The sequence below is a fragment of the Chiroxiphia lanceolata genome, chromosome 25 (genome assembly GCF_009829145.1).
Source record: "Chiroxiphia lanceolata isolate bChiLan1 chromosome 25, bChiLan1.pri, whole genome shotgun sequence".
NCBI lineage: Eukaryota > Metazoa > Chordata > Aves > Passeriformes > Pipridae > Chiroxiphia > Chiroxiphia lanceolata.
Genome location: NC_045661.1, coordinates 6,898,668 through 6,921,628, shown reverse-complemented (window position 1 = coordinate 6,921,628; position 22,961 = coordinate 6,898,668). Strand labels below are relative to the sequence as shown.

General features: G+C 67.0%; 1 protein-coding gene across 1 annotated transcript in view; it reads right to left on the bottom strand.

The window, feature by feature from the left end:
- Nucleotides 1–6: 6 nt before the first annotated feature.
- Nucleotides 7–22,961, bottom strand: part of CELSR2 (cadherin EGF LAG seven-pass G-type receptor 2) — a gene marked incomplete at its 3' end in the record, with an annotated part of 28,879 nt that continues 5,924 nt past the window's right edge. The window contains exons 4-32 of the mRNA XM_032710371.1: nucleotides 22,098–22,739; nucleotides 20,579–20,801; nucleotides 19,579–19,694; nucleotides 18,673–18,761; nucleotides 18,171–18,328; nucleotides 17,288–17,451; nucleotides 16,702–16,827; nucleotides 16,133–16,299; nucleotides 15,641–15,833; nucleotides 15,435–15,544; nucleotides 14,860–15,034; nucleotides 14,143–14,284; nucleotides 13,684–13,804; nucleotides 12,515–12,698; nucleotides 12,093–12,194; nucleotides 11,252–11,346; nucleotides 10,959–11,168; nucleotides 9,658–9,841; nucleotides 8,440–8,583; nucleotides 7,703–7,943; nucleotides 6,737–6,907; nucleotides 6,061–6,187; nucleotides 4,462–4,662; nucleotides 3,254–3,428; nucleotides 2,435–2,547; nucleotides 2,282–2,358; nucleotides 1,245–1,371; nucleotides 606–722; nucleotides 7–99 (exon numbers count right to left, since the gene is read on the bottom strand). Of these exons, the coding sequence (XP_032566262.1) occupies nucleotides 7–99; nucleotides 606–722; nucleotides 1,245–1,371; nucleotides 2,282–2,358; nucleotides 2,435–2,547; nucleotides 3,254–3,428; nucleotides 4,462–4,662; nucleotides 6,061–6,187; nucleotides 6,737–6,907; nucleotides 7,703–7,943; nucleotides 8,440–8,583; nucleotides 9,658–9,841; nucleotides 10,959–11,168; nucleotides 11,252–11,346; nucleotides 12,093–12,194; nucleotides 12,515–12,698; nucleotides 13,684–13,804; nucleotides 14,143–14,284; nucleotides 14,860–15,034; nucleotides 15,435–15,544; nucleotides 15,641–15,833; nucleotides 16,133–16,299; nucleotides 16,702–16,827; nucleotides 17,288–17,451; nucleotides 18,171–18,328; nucleotides 18,673–18,761; nucleotides 19,579–19,694; nucleotides 20,579–20,801; nucleotides 22,098–22,739 (4,787 nt within the window). The remainder of the gene's footprint in view (nucleotides 100–605; nucleotides 723–1,244; nucleotides 1,372–2,281; nucleotides 2,359–2,434; nucleotides 2,548–3,253; nucleotides 3,429–4,461; nucleotides 4,663–6,060; nucleotides 6,188–6,736; nucleotides 6,908–7,702; nucleotides 7,944–8,439; nucleotides 8,584–9,657; nucleotides 9,842–10,958; nucleotides 11,169–11,251; nucleotides 11,347–12,092; nucleotides 12,195–12,514; nucleotides 12,699–13,683; nucleotides 13,805–14,142; nucleotides 14,285–14,859; nucleotides 15,035–15,434; nucleotides 15,545–15,640; nucleotides 15,834–16,132; nucleotides 16,300–16,701; nucleotides 16,828–17,287; nucleotides 17,452–18,170; nucleotides 18,329–18,672; nucleotides 18,762–19,578; nucleotides 19,695–20,578; nucleotides 20,802–22,097; nucleotides 22,740–22,961) is intronic.

The window sequence follows — 22,961 nt, the reverse complement described above, 5'->3', positions numbered from 1 at the left end:
CGGCCCTGCCACATACGTGCTGTCCCCGCTGTACGCCTGGCATGGGCACAGGGACGTCATGGCCGGGCTGCCCCGAGCCCCCCCGAGCCCCCTGGGGGGCTGGAAACGGGACGGGGGCATCACAGCTGTGCCAGGGTGCCCCGAACACTCCTCTGTCCCCCGGGGGGCTGGCAGAGGGATAGGGACATCGCAGCCCTGCCAGGGGCTACCCCAAGGCCCTCTGAGCCCTCTATGCCAGAGACAGGGATGACACAGCCATGCTAGGGGCTGCCCCAAGCCTCCCCAAGCCCTCCATGCCCTCCGGGGGTCTGGCACGGGCACAGGAATGCCACAGCCCAGCCAGGGGCTGCCCCAGCCCCCCGGTGCCAAGGACAGGGATGACGCAGTCATTCCAGGGACTGCCTCGAGATCCCCTGGCACCCCCAGCAACCCCCGGGGAGCTGGCATGGGGACAGGGACGTCACAGCCGTGCCAGGGGTGCCGCCAGCCGCCTCCCAGCCTCCCGTGTTTCCCAGGGGGCTGGTACGGGGACAGGGACATCACAGGGGTGCCCTGAGCCCCCCGTGCCCTCTCCCGTGCCCCCCCCCATCCCCCTCAGCACTCACGGGTGTCAGGGTGGCCTTGGTGGCCAGTGGGGGGTGGTGGCGGCGGGCACAGCTCAGGCGGAGGCTCCTCCGCACCTCCTTGCTCAGCACCACACAGGACAGGAACACGAGGGGCCCCTGGGCACACGGGGGGGCACATGGGCATGGGGGGCACAGGCGAGGGGTTGGACAGCCTCGTGGGGGACCCCAGTGCCACCTGAGGGGGCTCCCAGAGATGTGGCACCACAAACTGAGTGAAGGGACCCCCCCCCCACACGGGGTGTCCCCCATGGGCACCCTGGATACGGCGAGGGACCCCCCCCCCCCCGTGCCCACCGGTGCCCCCTAAATGGGTTTGGGACTCTGTGGACTCTGGGAGTCCCAGGAGGGGAGGTGCCAGGGCTCTCTGGGGTCCCAGGATGGACTCTGGGGGTCCCAGGGGTGGGGGCTCTGGGCTCTCTAGGGGTCCCAAGGGGTCTCGGGGGTCCCAGGGTGGGCTCTGGGGGTCCCAGGGGTGGTGGACTCTGGAGATCTCAGGAGTGGAGGTTCTCAGCTCTCTAGGGGTCCCTAGGGGTCCCCAGGGTTGGCTCTCCGGGAGTCCCAGGGTGGGGGCTCTATGCTTTCAGGGGGTCCCAGGGAGCGATAGGGGTGCCCACTGACCTGGAGGCAGTTGGAGGCAGCAAACAGATAGTGGCACAGCAGGGCATCACTGTTCACCGACAGCAGGGCCAGCAGCCAGGCCAGGTTGGGCACAACCAGGAGCACGGCCGCTGTGCGGACTCCCGACCTGGCACCCAACAGCATCCCAGTGTCACCCAACAGCACTCTAGTGTCACCCCAGTGTCATCCACACCACCAGGATGGCCGCCGTGTGGACCCCTGACCTGGCACCCCAGTGTCACCCCAGTGCCACCCAACAGCGTCCCAACAGCACTCACAGCAGCAGCACGGTCACTGTGACACCCCCAACCTGAGCACCCCGATGTCACCCCAGCGTCACCCCATGTCAGAGCCCCCTGTACCTCCCCCCCCCGGGTGCCCCAACACCCTGTGCCCCCCCACCCTCCACGGGTACCCCAGTACCCCATACCCCCCTGTCCCCAGTGCCCCCCTGCCCCCCCACGGGTGTCCAGTGCCCCCCTGACCCCACAGATGCCCCAACCTCTCCCTCCTTTAATGCCCTCCTTGGGCATTAAGGCCCCCAATATTGCCCTGCCCCCAATGCCCCCTGCCTCCAATGCCCCCTGCCCCCAATGCCCCCTTACCCCCCATGGGTTCCCCGGCTACCCCCCCAGTGCCCCCTTGTCCCCAGTGTCTCCCTGCCCCCTCAGTGCCCCCAGTACCCTCCACCGGTGCCCTCTTGTCCCCCAATCCCCCTTGCCCTCCTTGGGTGCTCCCCCTGGCCCTCATGGGTCCCCCTGTGCCCCCAGTGCCCACCATTGATTCCCCCCTGCCCCCTGTGCCCCCCTGCCCCCTATGGGTGTCCCCCAATGCCCCCCATGCCTCCCGGTCCCCCATAGGTGCCCCCCATACATCCCACGGATGCCTCCCTGCTCCCAATGCCCCCCTGTCTGCTGTGCCTCCAGCCCCCCGTGAGTGCCCCCTGCCCCCAGTGGCCCACCCCAGCCCCCCATGAGTGCCCTCTGCCCCCCATGGGTGCCCCCAGTCCCCTGTGGGTGACCCCTCGGGGCACTCACGCCGAGCCCTTCTTCTGGAAGCCCTGTGGGGTGGCGCACGCGGCCCTGCCCGCCAGCACCAGGAAGAAGATGCCGACCTGGGGGTGAAGGGGGTGAGCAGGGCGGCTGGGTGGGGGTGTCCCCCGCCCCCTCGCCCCCCCGGCCTCCACTCACAGCGAGGGCGGCAGCGGCGGGGCCGGCCAAGCTCCACACGAGGGGGTCGTGCAGGGCCAGCCAGCAGAACTCGGGGGTCCCGTAACCCTCGGGGTCCAACCCCACAGCCAGGCCTGCAAAAGGGGGTGCAGGGGCAGAGTTGAGAGGGGGCTGGGCTAAGGGGCGGGGCTAAATGGGGCATGGGTGGGGCAGGTGAGGGGGTAAGGTCGGGGGTGGGGCTGCTTCGGGGGCGGGGCTATGCGGAGTGGGGCTTTGATGGCAGGGGGGCGCTGGGGATAAGGGGGCGCCCGTGAGGGGCTTTGGGGGCACAGAGGGGAACCATGGGGGACTTTGGGGGGCATTGGGGACAAAGGGGTACCCATGGGGTGCTTTGGGGGCATGGAGGGGACCCATGGAGGGCAGAGGGGCACTGGGGGCTATTCTGGTTTGGGGAGGTGCAATTTGGGATTGGGTGGGGCTATTCTGGGTTGGGGCGGGGCTATTCCGAAGTGGGTGTGGCTACTCTGCATTGGGGTGGGGTTATTCTGGAATGGGTGGGGTTATTCTGAAATGGGGGCAGGGCTATTACAGATTGGGGGTGTGGCTATTCTGGATTGGGTGAGGTTACTTGGGACTGGGAGTTGGGCTACTCTGGATTGGGGTGGGGCTATTCTGGATTGAGCGGGACTATTCCCTATTGGGGGCGGAGCTCTTCTAGATTGGGCCACCACTGAGAAGGGGGCGGGGCCACCGGAAGGCGTTGGCCCAGGTGGGCACCCGGCACCAGGTGGGCTGTGGGGTGGGGGTGGGGCCGGGGTCAAGGTGGGGGGCGGCGCTCACCGGTGATGAAGGCAGGCAGCCCCCAGCCCAGCACGTGGTAGAAGCGCATGGGCCCCCTGTCCACGCTGCGGGGCTCGCTGCGGCGCCGGTACAGGTGAAGGGCCTCCAGCAGCCCCCAGCCCACTGCCCCCAGGTACAGGAACTGCAGCAGGATGGCCACCACCGTGCAGGCCAGCTGGGACACCCCCACCCCCATCACTGGGTGTGCCCCGAGCCCAGCCACACAGTCTCATCCACCCAGGATGGCCACCACTGTGCAGGCCAGTTGGGACACCCCCACCTCTGTCGCTGGGTGTCACGGAGCCCACCCACCCAGGATGGCGACCAGATGGGCCACCACACCCCCTCACTGGGTGTCACTGACCCCACCCACCCAGCCCATCCACCCCCAGATAGAGGAACGGCATCAGGATGGTCCCCACACCCTGTCACTGGGTGTCACTGAGCCCACCCACACTGTGCAGGCCAGCTGGGACACACCTGCACCCGTCACTCATTGTCACTGACCCCACCCACCCAGACCCACGCACCCCCAGGTACAGGAACTGCAGCAGGATGGTCCCCACACCCCCTCACTGGGTTCACTGGGTGCCCACTGACCTCCCCAGCCAGCCCTGCCTGCTCCACCCTGCCCACCACACTCGGGTACAGGATGGCCCCCACCATGTACACCCCCTGGGCCACATCCCGTCACTGTCACACCCACCGGCCACACCCAACGAGTCCCACCCACCAAAACCCATCCCTCCCCCCTTACCCTACCTGTTCCAGCCCTACCCACCCCCCATCACCTCCCCAGGTGTGGATCTCCAACCCCAAACCCCCAAATCCCACCATTCCCCACCCCTCCCCCCTCTCCCCACCTATTTCACCCACACCCACCCATCCACAACCTCCCCAGTGGTGGATCCCCAACCCCCAAATCCCACGAGTCCCCACCCTTCCCCCACTCCTTCCAGCCCTACCCACCCACCTCCCAGGCTGTGAATCCCCAACCCCCAATACCTAAATCCCACCATTCCTCACCCTTTCCCTCCCACCCTCGCACCCCCAACCTCCCCAGTGGTGGACCCCCAGCCCCAAAACCCCAAATCCCAGCAGTCGCCTCCCTTTCCCCACCCATTCCAGCCACTCCCAAGCTGTGAATTCCCCAACCCTCAACCCAGATCCTCCCTGTCTCCCCCCTTTGCTGTCCCTGCCCTGCTCACCGGGAGCTCGGCCTGGTTGATGCCGAACAGGAACACAAGCTGTGCCAGGAACAGGGCGGCGGCGCCGTGCCGCCGGATGCTGTGGCGGTTGGAGTGCAGCCCCCGCAGGGTGCCCAGGGCCAGCACCACCAGGACCAGCCCCGCCAGGGCCACCCCCAGAGAGCCGTAGGTCAGGGCCGCCAGGGGCAGCACCTCCCCGTTCTGCAGGGAGACACGCCCATGGACACGCCCCTCCACAGGGACATGCCCAGGGACACACCCATGGACACACCCATGGATATGCCCATCCACAGAGACATGCCCAGGGACATGCCCATGGACATGCCCATCCACGGAGACATGCCCATGGACACATCCATGGATTCGCCCATGAACGTGGACACACCCATAGACACACGCATGAACACATCCATGAGCACACCCATGGATACGCCCATGGACACAGCCATAGACAGGGACACCCATGGAGCCATCCATGGACACACCCATCCACAGGGACACACCCATGAACATGCCCATTGACACGGACATGCCCAAGGACACGCCCATGGACACAGACATGCCCATGGACATGCCCATCAACAGAAACACGCCCATGGAGAGAGACACACCCCCTCCATACAGCTCATCCAGTCACTGGGCCTGGAAGGCCTCACCCGCAATGCCACACCCCAATGTGAAACCCCACCCACATCATTCAGCCCTGCCCCTTTAAGCCCCACCCACATTGCTCCTGCCTCTTGGAGACTGACCTGCCCAACTGCTATTGGCCCTGCCCCAAGGGAGCCCCACCCATCCTGATCAGGCCTGCCCACTGAAGCCCCACCCACCTTCCTCAGCCCCACCCCCACAGGTACTTATCCCTGCACTGACCCTGCCCCATTAGGCCCCTCCCCTTCTGCTAAGACCCTCCTACCCCTGTCCCCTCCCCTTTATCACCAGCCCCTCCCCTGCCCCTGTAGCCCTGCCCCTATGCCAGAAACTGCCCACCAACCTCGTGTGCCCCATGTCCCCACCCCCTGTGTCCTTCCACGTCCCCTGTGTCCCATCTGTCTCCCCCCATGTCCCTGTGTTCCCACCAGGGCCCTGACCCAGGTCACCCCATGCCTCAGGGTTGCTGTGTCCTATCTGTTCCCCTGTGTCCCCATGTCCTCTCTGTCCCCATACCATGGGGGACATGGCCCCATATCCCCCATGTCCCCCCATGTCACCCATGTCCCCCTGTGTTCCCATCACCCTTGTGTCCCCATGGCCCCCGTGTCCCCTGGTATCCTCATACCCCCATGTTCCCATGTCCCCCCGTGTCCCCATATCCCTTCATGTCTCTATGTCCCCTCGTGTCCCCATGTTCACATGTCCCCCACCCCTTCATGTCCTCATGTCCTTGGCGTTCCTATCCCCCCATGTCCCCCACCCCTCCCATATCCCCTCATGTCCCCGTGTCCCCTGGTGTTCCCATCCCCCCATGTCCTGCCATGTCCCCCAGTGTCCTCCCATGTCCCTGGTGTCCCCATCCCCCCACGTCCCTCCATGTCCCCATGTCCCTGGTGTTCCCATCTCCCCATGTCCCCCCGTGCCCCCAGTGTCCCCCTGTCCCACCTCCCGGCGGGATATGTCCATGAGGACGGCGAAGCTGGTCAGGTGGTGACACTGGCAGCTCACGTGGCTCCGGTTCCTGAAGGCGACCTCACAGCCCCGCGCCGACCAACCGCCTGCGCCCCCCGTCCTGTGGGGACCCGCGGAGACATCACGAGGACATGATTGACAGAGCCACACCCACCGGGACACACCCACCGGGACACAGACCAACCCCCAGTGCCACCCATCCTGCGGGGACCCGCGGGGACACCACGGGGACGTCAGGGACACACCCACACCCACTGGGACACACTCCCAGTGCCACCCACTCTGCAAGGACCCGCAGGGACACCACGGGGACGTCAGAGACACACCTACACCCACAGGGGTGTCCCTGTACCCCTTGGACTGTCCCTGTGCCCCCTGGAGTGTCCCTGTCACCCCCTGGGCTGCCCCCATTCCCTGGAGTATCCCTGTCGCCCCCCGGGCTGTCCCCATTCCCTGGAGTGTCCCCTTCTCCCCCAGGCTGTCCCTGTCCCCCCGGGCTGTCCCCCAGGTGTCCCCATTCCCTCCAAGTGTCCCTATCCGCTGGGCTGTACCTGTGCCACCCCCCCCGCTGCAGTGTCCCTGTCCCCCGGGGTGTCCCTGTCCCCCCGGAGTGTCCCTGTCTCCCCAGGGTGTCTGTGTCCCCCCTCACCGCAGGGAGTGGTTCCAGAACACGCAGATGGGCTTGGAGCGTTCCTGCGTCTCCAGGAGCCGGAACTGGAGGGTGACGGGCTTGGCCAGTGCCCGGGGGGTGCCCGCCGTGCCCCCCGCGTGGACACTGATGCTGACCACGGGTGTGTTGATAACGGGGCGCTTGGGCACCCTGGGGTGGGGCATCGGGGTCAGGGGGCACCCCAAACCCCACCTCGATGCCCCACAATGTCCTGGCACTCCGCAGGCACCACCCCGCTCATCTGCGCCCCCTCCTTTGCGCACACCACGGGCACTGTCCCCTGCACCCCCCTCCATGAGACTTCTCCCCACCCCCTGTGCCCCCAATCCTGCGGCCCCTCCTTATCCCTTGTGCCCCTCTCTTGGGCACCCATTGCCATCCCATAGGCCCCATTCTTGGGCACCCCTTGGCCCCCTCTCCCTTTGGTGCCCCCACCCATGAGCACCCCTGGGGATCCTCCTTATCTGGTTTTCCAACCCCTTGGGCACCCCTGGGCACCTCATGGACCCCTCCCCCTGCACCCCCACCCCTGGGTACCCCCAATCCCCTGTACCCCCCTTACTCTTGTCACCCCATGGGTCCAATCCCCTGTGCCCCCCCCCAACATGAGCATCCCCCCATCCCCTCTTCCCCCACCCCTGAGCACCCCACGGGCACCTTTGGGAACCCATGGGACCCCTCCCCACCCTGTGTCCTCATCCTGGGGCAATCCACGTGTCCCCCACCCTCGAGCACCCATGGGCCCCTTCCCCATCCTGTGCCCCCGTCCTCAGCCACCCCATGTGCCCCCTTTCCCATTCCTGCCCAGCTCTCTGAGGACCGAGGACCCCCCCGGTCCCTCCTCCCGGTACCCTCCCAATGGGTTCCCTCGCCCTGGCATCCTCCCTGCCTTGCCCAACCCCTCGTGCCCCCCCGCGTCCCCTGTGCCCCCCTCGGCGGTGGCACCTGAGGCTGCGCTTGTCGCTGTCGAAGCGCGGCGGGAGGAGCCCTGCCAGGGTGCGGTAGATGATGACGCTGGCGATTGCCTGGCCCTCGCCAAGGGCCGGGTGTCGCCTGTGCCGGGTCACCACGGTCACCTCGCCGTCGTCCTCCTCCTCCTCCTCCTCTTCGGCCTCTTCCTCCTCCTCCTCTTCCTTCTCCTGCCCTCCCGTGCCCGGAGGGGCCTGCCCATGCCCGCTGGAGGGGCCTGGGGGGCACGGGTGGGGGGTGGCATCATGTGTCATGGCCGTCCCAGTGTCCCCCACCCTGCCAGCCCCATGGCTATTTGGGGGTCCCCAACCCTGCCACCCCCATGACCATATCAGTGTCCCCAACCCTGTCACCCCATGGCCACCCAGGGATCTCTGTGGTGACTCTGGGGTCTCCAACCCTGCCACCCCCATGGCCACTCATGGTGACAGTGGCGTCTTCAGCCCTGCCAGACCCATGCCAGGGGGTCCCCCCAGCCCTGCCAGCCCCATGCCAGGAGCTCCCCATTCCTGCCAGCATCATGGATGCCAGGGGGTCCCCCATCCCTGCCAAACCCATGCCAGGGGCTCCCCATCCCTGCCAGCCCCACAGATAAAAGGGGGTCCCCATCCCTGCCACCCCATAGATACAAGGGGGTCCCCATCCCTGCCAGCCCTATGGATGCCAGGGGGTCCCCCCAGCCCTGGCAGCCCCCCTGTGTCCCCCAGACTCACGCCTGCCCTCGGGGGACCAGAAGACGCTGTCAGGCAGGATGACGGTGGCCTCCAGGTCTGGAGGCTTCTCCCCCCGCAGGGCCTCGTAGCGGGGCAGGCGGGCACCCGCTGGGCTGCTCTTGTCCAGCCGCACCACCGACACCACTGCGGCACCGATGGCATGGCATGGCACCCATGGCACGGCATGGCACCCACGGCACCCACAGCACCTACAGGCCCCAGGGGACACGGATCCCAGCACACACCGCCCCCACTGTGGCACCCGTGGCATGGTACCCATGGCACAGCATGGCATCACCCATGGCATGGCATGGCACCCATGGCACAGCATGGTGGCACCCATGGCAACCACAGACCCCAGGGAACATAGATCACAGCACCTACCTATCCCACTGTGGCACCACGGCACCCATGGCACCCATGGCACAGCATGGTGGCACCTATGGCACAGCATGGTGGCACCCATGCCAAGGCACAGCACCCATGGCACAGCACCACAGACCCCGAGGAACATGGACCTCAACACCCACTGAGCCCCTGTGGCACCGTGGCATCCGTGGCACAGCATGGTGTCACCCATGGCACCCACAGCACCCACAGACCCTGGGGAACACGGAGCCCAGCACCCCCGGTACAGCATGGTGGCACTCATGGCACAGCATGGTGTCACCCATGGAATGGCACAGCACCCATGGCACACACAGACTGCAGGGAACATGGAGCCTGGCACCCACTGACACCACTGAGGCACCACGGCCTATGGTGTGGCACCCATGTCCCCTGAGCACACCCACAGCCATGTCCCCAACACACACATGTCCCCAGAGTCACCCATGTCCATGTCCCCAGCACATCCATGGCCATGTCCAAAATACACATGTCCCACCACACCCCTGTCCCCAGAGTGGACCCTGTCCCCAGCCCACCCTGTCTCCAGAGTCCCCCTTGTCCTCAGAGTCCCCCCATCCCCAGAGCCCCCCTGTCCCCAGCCCACCCCTCTCCCCAGCCCCTCCGGTCCGCAGTCCAGCCATGTCCCTAGAGTCCCCATGTCCCCAGCCCACTCCCATCCCCAGCCCCCCCTGTCCCCAGCCTAGCCACGTCCCCAGCCCCCCCATCCCCATCCCTGCCGTGTCCCCAGCCCCGCCTGTCCCCAGAGTCCCCCCTGTCCCCCGTCGTGTCCCCAGCCCCCCCGTGCCCAGCCCCTGGGGGGGCACTGACCGATGTTGGGGGTGACGATGGTGAAGGGGCTCAGGTAGGTCTGGGGCATGTTCCGTGCCAGGGCCCGCGCGTACTCCTCGAAGTGCCGCAGCAGCTGGGCCGTGCCCCCCTCCGTCTGCTGGATCAGCTCCCAGTGCCGCTTGTTGTCCACGTCCAGCAGGGCACTGCCCACCCGTAGCAGGTTCTGGAGGCATGGCGGGGTGGTGGCATCGGGCTCTGCCATCCTGCTGGCCGGGAACAGGGTCCCCAACCCCACCCCCCCATGCCACCCCCCTGCAGGGCTCTGCGGTGCCCTGGCACCCACAGCGGGGCATGGGGGGGCTGTACCCACCCTCCTCCCCGAAGGCGAGGGACACAAAGCCCTGCCCCCTCCATGAGGGTGCCCAGCACACCAGGGTAGGGGCTCCAGCACTGACACAGTTCTCCAGATAGGTTCCCATAGCCCACCTTGGGGCCTGGGCTCCTGCCCTGGTGTCATCCCCCAAGAGGGTGCCCATCACCCCGGACTCTGGGCTCCTGCACCAATGCCCTTGCCAGGTGGATGCCCATCCCCCTGGCATCTGCTCTTCTGCCCCCCACATGAGGGTACCCATCCCCCTGGTATGTAGCCTTCTGCACAACCTCCTCCCTCCTGGGAGTGCCCATGATTCCGGTGTCTGGGCTCTGGCTCACCCACATGTGGGTGCCCATCACCCCAGCCTTTGGCCTCCATCCCCAGTCCCCCCTTCACAGGCAGGTGTCCCCCACCCTGGCATCCTGCCCCCACGTGAGGGTGCCCAGCACCCTGGTGTCTGGACTCCTGCCCCAATATCCCTCCCTGTCCTGGTGCCCATTGCCCTGGCATCTGACCTCCTACACCAACACCCCCGCCCAGATGGGTGCCCATCACCTCTGGGCTCCTGCACCCACAGGAAGGTGTCCATCAGTGTCTGGGCTCCTTCCCCAACTCCCCCTGCCAGGAGGGTGCCCATCCCCCTGGCACCCACATTCCTGCATCCCCCTGCACCTTCCTCCTGCACATAGGAGTGCCCCCCAACCTGGTAGTGAGTGCCCCCCACCCTGAGAGTGAATGCCCCACGCCCTGGCAGTGAGTGCCCCACACGCTGGCATCTCCCCTCCCTTCCCACCCCCTCCCCATGCCACCCTCCGCCTCCCACCCTCCTCCCCTCCCCTTTCCCACCCCTCCCCACACTGTGCCCACCCTGATGCCCCTCTCCCACCCCGTGCCCACCCTGGTAGCCCCTCTCCCACCCTTTCCCACCCCTCCCCAGGCCGTGCCCCCTGCGGTGCCCCTGCCTCACCTCGGTGAAGTGCACGTCCTGCGTGGCGGCGAGGCGGAAGCCGCGTTGGCGGCTCTCGTGGCGCAGCAGAGCCCCTGCTAGGCGGTATGCCAGGCGCACGTCGCTGCCAAAGTACCCGCGGGTTCCGTGCGTGGCCTCGCGCAGCGCCAGCGCCACCCGGCGTGACTGCCCCGCGTCCCAGCGCGACTCGTTGCCCACCAGCTGCTCCGCCTGGGGGGGACACACAGGCTCAGGGTGGCACCGGTGGCACCGCGGGGGGCGTGGGTGCGGTGGCGGGTGCTGGCGCGGCTCACCCAGGGGCGCAGGGCGGCGAAGGCCAGGGTGCTGCAGTTGAAGAGGTTGGGGGGCAGCCACCCCTTGTGCTCGTCGCAATGGCGCAGGGCCGTGCCTGGGGGGGACATTCGGGTGGCACCGCCGCGGGCACGGCAGGGAGGGCACCACGGGGGTGTGTCGTGCTGGCAGTGCCATCACAGCGGTGCCCCCCCGGTGCCCGACTTAGTCTCTGTGGTGGCACCATGGTGGCAGTGCCCCAAACCCATCCTAATTGTGCCACCACGGTGTAACAACCCCAACCCCAACCCTGCAGTGCCACCAGCGTCACCACCCCAAACCCATCACAGTAATGCCACCATAGAGTCACCACCCTAAACCTACCCCAGAGGTGCCACCACAGTGTCACTGGCCCAAACCCATCCTAATTGTGCCACCACTGTGTCAGCCCCCTGCCCTGTCCCACCACGGTGTCATCCCACCCCAACCCCACCTCAACAATGCCACCACTCTGTCACTCCCCAGTTCCACCCCAGCAATGTCATCATGGTGTCACCACCCTAACCCCATCCCAGAGGTGCCACCATGGTGTCACCTCCCTGTACAACTCCAGCAATGCCACCACAACTCCCTCCTGCCCCATCCCAGCAATGCCACCATTGTGTCATCCCACCCCAAACCCATCCCAGCTGTGCCACCATCATGTCACCCCCTCAGCCCTGTCCCACTGCTGCCACCACAGTGTCACCATCCCAATCCCATCCCAGTGGTGCCACCACTCTGTCACCCCCCCCAGCTCCATCCCAGCAATGCCACGACAGTGTCCCCAGTGCCACCCCACCCTGTGCCTGTGTCCCCACATACCCACGGAGCCCTTGGGACAGGGTGCGGCTGCCGGGAGCCCAAACCGGGTGCGGGGCCACCAGATGTTGGCCTCGACGGCCCGGGGACAGCTGTCATAGTTCACTGCGGGCACAAGGGTGTCACTGGGGCATAGCGGGCACGGAGGGGGACAGCGGGGTCACCAGGGGGACAGAGGGACACAGGGGGACAGCAGGGTCACCAGGGGGCAGATGGACACAGGGGGACAGTGGGACACAGAGGGACAGCAGGGCACACAGGGGGACAGTGGCTGACACAGGGTGATAGAGGACACATGGTGACACAAAGTGACACAAGGTGACACAAAGTGGCACAACATGATACAAAGTGACACGAAGTGACAAGGTGACATGAGGTGACACGTGGTGACACGCGGTGGCACAGCGCCCCCGTGCGGTGCCCACCTTCGCAGCCGCCCGCTGTCACCTCGGCGAAGGGGTTGTCACAGCGGTCGCAGTGGCGGCCGATGACCCCTGCCTTGCAGGGGCACTGCCCGCTGGTGGCATCGCAGCGCCGCGACAGCGATCCCGTGGGGTAGCACTCGCACGGTTGGCACGTATCACTGCCCGCGGGCCGGTAGTGGTTGTCCTGGAGAGGGCAGCGGGGGGAGGGCAGCGGGGTCACTGCAGGCACGGGGGGGCAGGGGGGGACAGGGGAGGACAGAGGGTCACTGTGGGCACGGGGGGGCAGGGGGGGACAGGGGGTGACAGGGGAGGACAGAGGGTCACGGCAGGCACGGGGGGGCAGAGGGGGACAGGAGGTGAGAAGGGGGACAGAAGAGGACAGGGGGTCACTGCAGGCACGGGGGGGACAGAGGGTGGCAGGGGAGGGATTGGGGAGCAGGGGATGACAGGGGTGGCAAAGGGTGACAAGGGGTGACAGGAGGGCAGGGGGTGACAGGGGGTCTCAGGGAGTGGTAGAGGGTGGCAGAGGGTGACAGGGTATGGCAGAGGGTGGCATGGAGTCACAGGGTGTTCAGGAGGCGGTAGGAGGTGATGGGGGTCACAGGGGCTGACACGGGGTGACAGGGGGTGGAAAGGGTGGTAGAGGGTGGCAGAGGGTGACAGAGGGTGACACGGGGGCAGGGGGTCACCATGGGAATGGTGGGGAGGGGGCAGGCAGTGGCAGGAGGTGACGAGGGGTGGCAGAGGGTGACAGGGGGTCATGAGGGGGTCACAGAGGGTCACAGGGACTGGCAGGAGGTGACAGGAAGTGTCAGGGGATCACTGCGGGCATGGGGGGACAGAGGGGGTGGCAGTGGGTGGTAGGTGGTGGCAGGGTGTGGCAAGGGGGTCATTGTGGGCACGAGAGTGTGACAGGGGGCCGCAGACAGTGCCACGGGGTGGCAGGGGGCTGCCAGGGGGTGGAAGAAGTGGCAAAGAGTGGCAGTGGGGTGCCCAGGGGTACCAGGAGGTGGCAGGTGATATGGGATGACAGGGGGCACAAGAGGTCACTGAGGGCACGGGGGAATGACAGGGGGTGGTACGGGGTCACTGGGGGCACAGGGGGGTGACAGGGGGTGGGAGGGAGTGGCAGGTGCCGCCAAGGGGGTGCCAGGGGGTGCCAGTCCCACCTTGCAGCGACACTCGCCCGTGGTCTTGTTGCAGTCGGGGTCGAAGCCCCTCGAGGCGTCACAGCTGCAGGGGCCACACGCGGGGTGTCCCCACCACCCCCGCGGGCATGGCTGGGCCTCCCTGTGGGCACCAGGGCTGGCACCGGGGGGGGCACCACCTTGGGCACCCCCACGGGGCCACTCGGACACCCCTCCGTGTCCCCTTTGCCCCCACAGTGTCTCTCGGACCTCCACGGTGACACTTGTGCCCCCACAATGCCCCTTGGACCCCCCCAGTGCCCCTTGTGCTCCCACAGTGCCCCCTGCACCCTCATAGTACCCCTTGGACCCCCAGAGTGCCTCCTGGATCCCCATCCTGACCCTTGCCCACCCATTGTACCCCCCACGTGCCCACCCTGCCCTATCCATGCCTTGCCTGCCCTCCCCAACCCCCCTCAGTGTCCCTGCAGTATCACCCACCGGTGCTGGCACAGGGTGCCGAAGGTGCCCGAGGGGCAGTGGCAGGTGTAGCCGGGGGCCGTGCCCGGCCGGCGGGCACACGTGCCTGGGGGCTCGCAGGGGTCCAGGGCACAGGCGCTGACACAGCTGTCCCCAAAGTACCCTGGGCATGGGCACGGTGTTGGGGACATGGTCTTGGGGACATGGCATCGGGGACACAGCGGGCATCGGGCGGGCAGGGACGGGGACAGAGGGGCAGGGATAAAGGGGTGGCAGTGCCCAGGGAGAGTGATACAGGGACAAGGGGATGGCAGTACTCTGGGGACAGTGATAAGGGGTGGCAGTGCCCAGGGGACAGTGCTGGGGGTGGCAGTGCCCAGGGAGGGTGCAGTGCCTTGAGGGGCAGTGCCCTGAGGGGCAAGGAGGATGTTAGGGGGGTCTCTGCCCACGAGCGTGGCACTGGGGGTGTCACAGGGGTGTCACTGTCCTAGGAAGTGTCAAGGGGGTGTCAGGGGGTGTTGGGCGGGTCGCTGCTCACCAGGGTGGCGGGGGGGGGGGGTATCAGTGTCCCAGAGGTGTCAAGGGGGTCTCAGGAGGGTCTCAGGCGGGTCGGGGGGGCCCCTCTCACCAGGGTAGCACTGGGGGGGGGTATCAGTGTCCCAGGGGTCTCAGGGGTGTGTTGGGGAGTCTCAGGCAGTGTTGGGGGGTCTCGGGGGGAGTCGGGGTGTCCCCTCTCACCAGGGTGGCAGCGGCACGAGAAGCTGTCCCAGTCGTTGCTGCAGTAGCTGTGGGGGGGGCAGGGCCCCGAGTCGCAGGGGTCGGGCAGGGCACAGCCCCCCTCCACGTTCACCTGGGCAGCCTGTGCCAGGCTCAGGGCACCCGCCGTCACCGCTGCGTCCCCCACGCGCAGCCCCTGAGGGGTCACCCGTCAGTGCCCCCCACTGAGAGCCAAGACCACCCCCACGCGCTACCCCTGACACGCCCCCCCCAGTGTCCCTCAGTGCCACCTGGGACCCCCCGAGACACCTGGAACCCCTTCCCGGTGTCACCCCTCCGCGATGTCCTCCCCCTGTGACACGGGACCCCCTGGGACAACCCAGACCCCGCTGCATTGTGTCACTCTCTCCTCCCCGTGCCCCCCGGTGCCCCCCGTGCCCCCTGTGCCCACCCCGCACCCACCGTGCCCCCCAGTGCCCCGTTAGCTACAGGTAACCCTGGAATCCCTCCTCCCCATGGCCCCCTGGTGCCCCCTCCGTGCCCCCCCAGTACCCTTCATTCCCCCCGTGCCCCCTGTGCCCCCCCTGCCCCGTTACCTGCAGGCACCCCCGGAATCCCTCCTCCACGGTTCCTCCTTCCCCGGGCAGCCCCCCCAGGCTGAGGGTCCGCAGCCGCAGCCCCTGCAGCTCCCCGGGCACATCGCCCACTGCCTGTGGGGGGCACAGGGACCGCCGTGGGTGCCTTGGGGTGGCACGGAGGGTGCCGTGGTGGCACCTATGGGGGTCGGCAGGGCGGGATCCCCCCACCTGGTGGCGGCCGTAGTCGAGGGTGAGGAGAAGGAGGGTGGCTGGGGGGTCGTGGCCGGGCCCACCCCCCCGCAGCTCCAGCTCCGCGTGGTGCCAGGCGCCGTCGTCTACCTTGGCTTGGGGCAGGCGCAGCACGGCCAGGGGGGCACTCCCCTGCCAGGTCCCCACCTCCAGCTGCCCCTCGCTCAGCTGCGGGGGGGCACACGTCAGGGACCCCAAAAACCTGGGGGAGTACAGGGAAATCCACCACCCCCCCCCCCCCCAGGGGGAATGTCCCCCACAGAAGTGGCACCTCCTGGCACTGCCATCCCCCCCCCCGGCAATAACCCGCCCAGGGCAATATCCCCCCCGTGCTCCCCGTGCTCCCCCCCGTGCCCCCTCATGCTCCAACCTGTGCCCCCCGATGCCCCCCGTGTTCCCCATGCCCCCCGTGTCCCCCGTGCTCTCCCCTTTGTCCCCCGGTGCCCCTCGCTGCACCCCGTGCCCACCTGCAGGGTAAGGCTGAGGCGTCCCCCCGCCCCCGCCCTCAGCAGGACCCCCCGTGGGTGGCGGGTGCGGAACATGAGCCGGAGGTGCCAGGGTAGGGCGAGGGGCAGCGCCAGCCCCGCCCACGCCACGCGGCTGCTGCCCACGAACCGCTGCGGGGTCGCCATCTCTGCGGGAAACACGCGTGGGGCCGTGCCTAGCCCCGGGACACCACCCCCGCACCCAGCCCGGGCACCCCCCGACCGTGGGGTGGGGGCACATCCCACACCGCACCCACCCACGGACCCCCCACAACCCCACAGGGACCCCCGCATCCACTCAGGGACCCCCCCGCAACCATCCATGGACCCCCCACAACCACTCACGGACACCCTCCCCCCATCTGGAACCCCCCATAACCCCACAGAGACCCTTCCCAACCCCCACGGCCCCACCCCCAAACGGAGCCCCCCCTCGCCTCATGAGACCCTCCACTCCCCCACGGACCCACTCGTTCTCCCCGAGGACGCCCCCCCGCCCCCCACGGCCCCTCTCCAGGCACCCCTCGTGACCTCCCCGTGCCCCCCGGTACCTTCCTGGCAGGTTTTGCCCCCGAAGCCGAGGGGGCAGCGGCAGCTGAAGCCCCCCCACTCGTGCACGCAGGTGCCCCCGTTGTGGCACGTGGTGGGGTCGCAGAGGGTCTTCTTGTGAGGGCAGCCTGGGAGGGGCATGGGGGGGGTCACACCCCACACCTCCCCCGCCCCCCCGGCCCTGCCTTGCCACATCCGGGGGGGCTTAGACCCCCTCCCATCTCCCCCACCCCACACCCAGGGGGCATAGAACCCCCCCCCTCCACTCCTGGCACCCCCTGACCTCCCACCCCACACCCGGGGAGCACAGACCCCCCCACACCCCCAGCACCCCCTGGCCCCCACCCCAAGGGGGCAGAGACCTCCACACCCCTGGCACACCCCCCCACCCCCAAAGGGGGCACAGCCCCATCCAGCCCCCCAGCCTTGGCATCCCCCCACCCCAGTCCCCCTCGGCACACCCAGGGGGCACAGCTCCGCTGCCCTGTGTCACCCCATAACACCCCCCCGCAAAGGCTTCCAGCCCCCCGCGGCCCCCCGGGCCGCCCTCCCCGCGCCCCCAGTGCCCCCCGTGCCCCCCGTGCCCACCGGGCAGGGTGCCGTTGTTGGCGATGAAGGTGCCCATGTCCACGGGGCGCTGGTCGATATGCAGGTGCCTCATACACCCCACAAAGTGGCGGCTCCGGATCGGGAAACTCTCGGGCAGCGTCGGGACCCCCCCGAGCAACAGCGGCCCCGTCAGGTCCAGTGACCTGCAGAGCCCGACGGCAGCCGGTGGGGGGCGGGGGCTAAGGGACCGCCCAGGGACCCCCCCAACTCCTAGGGAACTCTTAGGGACCACCCAGGGACCCCATAACTCATGGGGACCATCAGGGACCACCCACAGACTCTGTAACACATGGGGAACCCCAGAGATCACATAGACACCCCAAAACTCATGGGGACCCCGAGGGATCCTAAAAACCCATGGGGACTCTGAGGGAACCCCAAGGATCACCCCCCCCACCCCGAAAACCCATTGGGATTTGAGGGACCCCCCAGGGACCCCTCAAGCCATGGGGAACCCCAGAGATGCCCCAGGGACCCCCACCCACCCACCAATCCATGGCCCCCCCAGGGCAATGCCCCCCTGGCACTGCCCCCCATGGTAATAACCCCCCCACGGCAATAACCCTCCCAGGGCGATACAACCCCTTGGCACTGCCCCCTAATGCCAAAAAACCCTCTCCCAGAGCAATACAGCCCCCTGGCAGTGCCTCCCGTGGCAATAACCCCCCCAGGGCAATACCCTCCCATGCCAATGCCCCCTTCCCATGGCAATAACACCCCCCATGGCAATACACCCCCCTGCCCCCCTATGCCCAAAAACCTCCCAGAGCAATACACCCCCCTGGCACTGCCCTCATGCTACACCCCCTGCACCCCCCCACCCAGTCCCACATCCCTTCCCCTCTCCACGTCCCCCCCTCACTTCTTGGTGCCCCCCTGGGTGCCCTGGGCCGCGCAGGAGTAGTTGGCGAGGCGGTGCCCGAAGCGCAGTGCCATGGCCGTGTCACAGTCGTCCACTGCCACCACGGCCACCTTCTGCTCCGAGGGGCCCTGTGGGACCCCCGAGCGCCCCACCACGGCCTGGGGGGGCACCGCATCATGAGGGGGGGCACGGGAACACCCTCCCGAACACCCCTTCCCCCCTCCAGGGTAATACCCCCCCCAGGCAATAACCACCCCCGTGCCAATCACCCCCTGCCAGGGTAACAACCCACCCAAGGCAATATCCCCTGTGCCAACTAACCCCCCCCCAAGGCAACACCCCCCATGCCGATCACCCCCCTCCCATGTCAATAACCCCCCCAGGGCAATACCCCCTGTGCCAATGTCCCCTCCCATGGGCAATATGCCCCCCTGGCATTGCCTCCCATGCCAATAACCCCCCCAGGGCAATACCCCGTGTCAACACCCCCTTGTGCCCCCACCTTGTTGTAGTAGTGCAGCTGCACCCGATGCCACTGCCCGTCACTGACACCCCCAGGTACAAATGGGGCCACAGTGGTGGTGGTCTCACCTGCGGGCACAGAGCCAGGGGGAGGGGGGTGTAGCACTGCATGGCATGCAGTGCCAGGGATGCAGTGCCAGGGATGTGACACGCAGGATTCAGGGCCAGGGCTGTAAAGTGTGGGATGCAGTGCCAGGGATGCAGTGCCAGGGGTGCATGGCATGCAGTGCCAGGGAAAGGATGGTAGGGAGGCAGTGCCAGGGATGTGCTACTCAGGATGTGCAGCAGGGATACAATGCCAGGCAGTGCCCAGGATGCAGTGCCAGGGACGTGGCACATAGGATGCAGTGCCAGGGATGGGGTACCCAGGATGCAGTACCAGGGACACAAACCAAGGCACGTGATGCCTGGGATGCACATCCTGGGGTGTGGTGCCAGGCAGTGCCAGGGACAGGATGTTTGGGATGTGATGCCCAAGATGCAGTGCCAGGCAGTGCCAGGGATGAAGAGCTGGGGATGGAATGCCTGGGATGGAGTGCCTGGGATGCAGTGCCAGGGAGGAGATACCCAGGATACAGTGCTGGGATGCAGTGCCAGGCAGTGCCATGGATGGGATGCCCAGGATGGGATGCTTGGGATGCAGTGCCAGGCAGTGCAGGGATGGGGTGCAGGCAGTGCAGGGATGAGATACCCGGGATGCAGTGTCAGGTAGTGCAGGGATGGGGTGCCCAGGATGCAGTGCTGCGATGTAGTGCCAGGTAGTGCAGGGATGGGGTGTCCGGGGTGCAGTGCTCAGTCATGGCAGTGACTGGCAGGGAAGCCAGGGTGCGGTGCCAGGCATAGGATGTCAGGGCACGGTGCCAGGCAGTGCCAGCTGTGCCCGTACCTGCAGAGAAGGTGAGCTGGAGCTGCTCCCCTACGATCTCCAGGGCCACAAAGTCGTGGCGCTCGTTGAAGCGCCCGTTGTACAACAGGAGCCCGTCCCGCTCCCGCGTGGCAAACCTGGGGGAGCACCAGTGTCGGGGGGGTACCAACGCCCCCCAGGTCTAACCGTGCCCCCCAAACACCCCCCGGACCTGACCGTGCCCCCCAAACACACCCTAACACCCCCTAGACCCACCTGTGCCCCCCAAACACACCCTGACACCCCCCAATTATACTGTGCCCCCCAATCTTACTGTGCTCCTCAAACACACCCCGAACTTGACTGTGCCCCCCAAACACACTCCAACACCCACTGTGCCCCCTGTGCCCCTCAAAAACACCCTGACACCCCCCAACCTTACTGCGTCCCCCAAACACAGTCCAACATCCCCCGGACCTGACTGTGCCCCCCAAACACACCTTGACACCCCTAGCCCCCCTATGCCCCCCAAACACACCCCAACAACTAACATATCCTGCTGTGCCCCCCAAGCATGCTCCTTACCCCCCGGACTCCCTCTGTGCCCCCCAAAGACACCCCAACACTCCCCAGACCTGACTGTGCTCCCAAACACACCCCAACACCCCCTGCCCCATCCCCCTGCACCCACTGGGTGCCCATCACTCGCCATCCCCATGGGGTGCCCTCCATCCCACTGCCCCACATGCCAAGGGGTCACTCTATCACCCCACACCCTTTGCCCCCCCGCTGTGCCCTCAGGGAACCCACCACCCCACATTTCATCACCCCCACCCACCCAACGCCCACAGGACACCCATCACTCCAATACCCCCAGGAACACCCATCACCCCACACCCCACATGATACCCCCTGGGACACCCCTACCCCCAAATGACACACCAGGGACACCCATGACCCATCACCCCCCCCCCCGATCCTCCCCCCCCGGTGCCCCCTCGGTGCCCCCTCGATGCCCCCTCGGTGCCCCCCCAGTGCTTACGTGAGGCCAAGGGTGAAGTGGAAGCGCTGGCGGAGCCCACGGAAGGTGAGAAAGGATTTGGGGGGGAAGCTGCGGGTGCTCATGGCACAGAAGGGTTTCTCGTAGTGCCCGGGGGGGCACTGGCACCGAAACCCCCCCACTAGCAGGTTCAGGCATGTGCCCCCATTCTGGCAGACCCCCGGCGTGCAGCGGCCCCCCCGGGCACTCAGCTCGCAGTGCTCCCCTGGGGGACACATGGGACCCCAAAATTAGGGGGACAGGGTCCCTTTTCCCCCCTCATTAACCCCAGAGAGCCCCCCTCGGGCACTCAGCTCGCAGGGTTCCCCTGGAGGACACCCAGAACCCCAAAATTAGAGGGTGGGGTCCCATCTCCTCCCTACTGTTCCCCTGTGGAACACCCACAACCCCAAAAATCAGGGCGGGGGGTCCAATCTCACCCCCCCCATTAACCCCAGAGAGCCTCCCCGAGTGTTCAGCTCCCAGAAGCCCCAAGAAGTCCCAAATCGGGGGGTGGCAGGGTAGGGGTCCCCTCTCCCTCCCCCCCCAGCATCTTTATCCTCAGCTCCATCACCATGGCAACCAGCTCCCATCACCATGGCAACCAGGAGAAGCCCCCTCTCCTCACATCCCCTCCCCCATCCGGGGGTCCCGTGGGGGGTTGGGGTCCCCAGAGTGGAGGTGGGAGGGATGTCCCCACTGTCACCAGTCCCCTCGTGACCCTGGGGGGGTGTCCCCAGGGGTCCCCACCTGGGTTCCCCCACAGGGGGAACCCCCCACAGGGTTCCCCAGGGCTCTGCCCCCCCCAGGTGTCCCTATCCCCCCTGCAGGGACCTCATGGGAGGATCATGGGGGGGCTGGGGGGGACAGTGGGGACAGGGAGGCATGAGGGAGAGGGGGCAGAGGAGAGGGAGGGAGGTGGGGAGATGGAGGAGGAGGAGGTTGAAGGGATAGAAACAAAGGGGAGGAGGGAGGATGGGGATGGAGGAGAGATGGAGGGGGATGGAGGGATGGATAAGAGGAGGGAGGGAGGGATGGAGAGAGAGATGATGGGAATGAACACCATGAGGAAGGAAAGGAAGGAAATGGAGGGAGGGAGGGAGGGAGATTGAAGAGGAGGTGATGAGGGAAGATGAGGATGGACACCAGGAAAAAGGGATGGATGGATGGACGGATAAGGGGAAGGAGGAAGGGAGGAAAGGAGGGAGGAAGAATGGATGGATGGATGGATGGATCTAGGGATGGATGGATGGATGGATAAGGGGAAGGAGGGAGGGAGGAAAGGAGGGAGGAAGAATGGATGGATGGATGGCAGGATGGAGGGATGAGTGGAGGGATGGAGGGATGGATGGATGGATTGATGGAGGGATGGATGGCTGGAGGACTGGATGGAGGATGAAGGATGGAGGGATGGATGGATGGGGGGATGGATGGATCTAGGGATGGATGGATGGATCTCAGGCTGGACAGAGGATGGAGGATAGGAGAGGCTGCCTGAGGCCCCTGGGCCGGCGCTGCTCACCGGTGAAGTCCTCGTGGCACTCGCAGGCGTAGCCGCCCTCGCGGCTGCGGCAGCGCCCGTGGGCACCGCAGGGGCTGGAGTAGCACAGGTCAATCTCGGTCTCGCAGTAGTCGCCGGTGAAGCCAGGCGGGCAGCGGCAGCGCAGCCCTGGCACGGGCCGGATGGGCCGGAACAGGATGGTGTCGGAGGCCAGGAAGGGCGCGGAGCTGTCGAAGCGCAGCACGGCCACGCAGCGCATGTAGTTTTCACAGGGCTCGCGCAGGCACACGTTGTCATCGAAGGGTAGCACTCGCTGTGCCGTGGTGGCCGCCAGCAGCGAGCGGTTGAGGTAGAGCCGCTCCTGCAGCTCCTCGGAGGAGAAGAAGCGTGAGACCGCGGGCGGCGGCAGCAGTGCCGACAAGCTCACATTGAGGATCCGCGCCGGCCCCACGTCCGTATCTGCCTGGATGTTGAAGAGCACGACGCGGTGCCGGGGGGTGCCCAGCACGGCCGCCACCCCCTCGAGGAAGCGGCCGAGCAGCGGTGACAGGAAGAGCTCCTGTGACATGTCGGCCAAGCGCAGGGTGATGCTGTTGCTGAGCATCTCGTCCGTGACCACTGTTACCCGCAGCACGCACTGTGCGCTGGCGCTGTGCACGCCATCTGGGGACACGGGGACATGGGTCAGCGGGGGGAAATGGGGACACCGGGGATACGGGGAGGAACTGGGGACACCAAGAACACAGGTCAGCAAGGAGGGCTGGGGACACCGGGGGACATGGGGGTCAGCGGTGGGGAAATGGGGACGTTGGGGGACACGGGAGTCAGTAGGGTGGTTGGGGACATTGGGGGATCAGGGGTGGGGGACATTGGGGTCTGGGTACA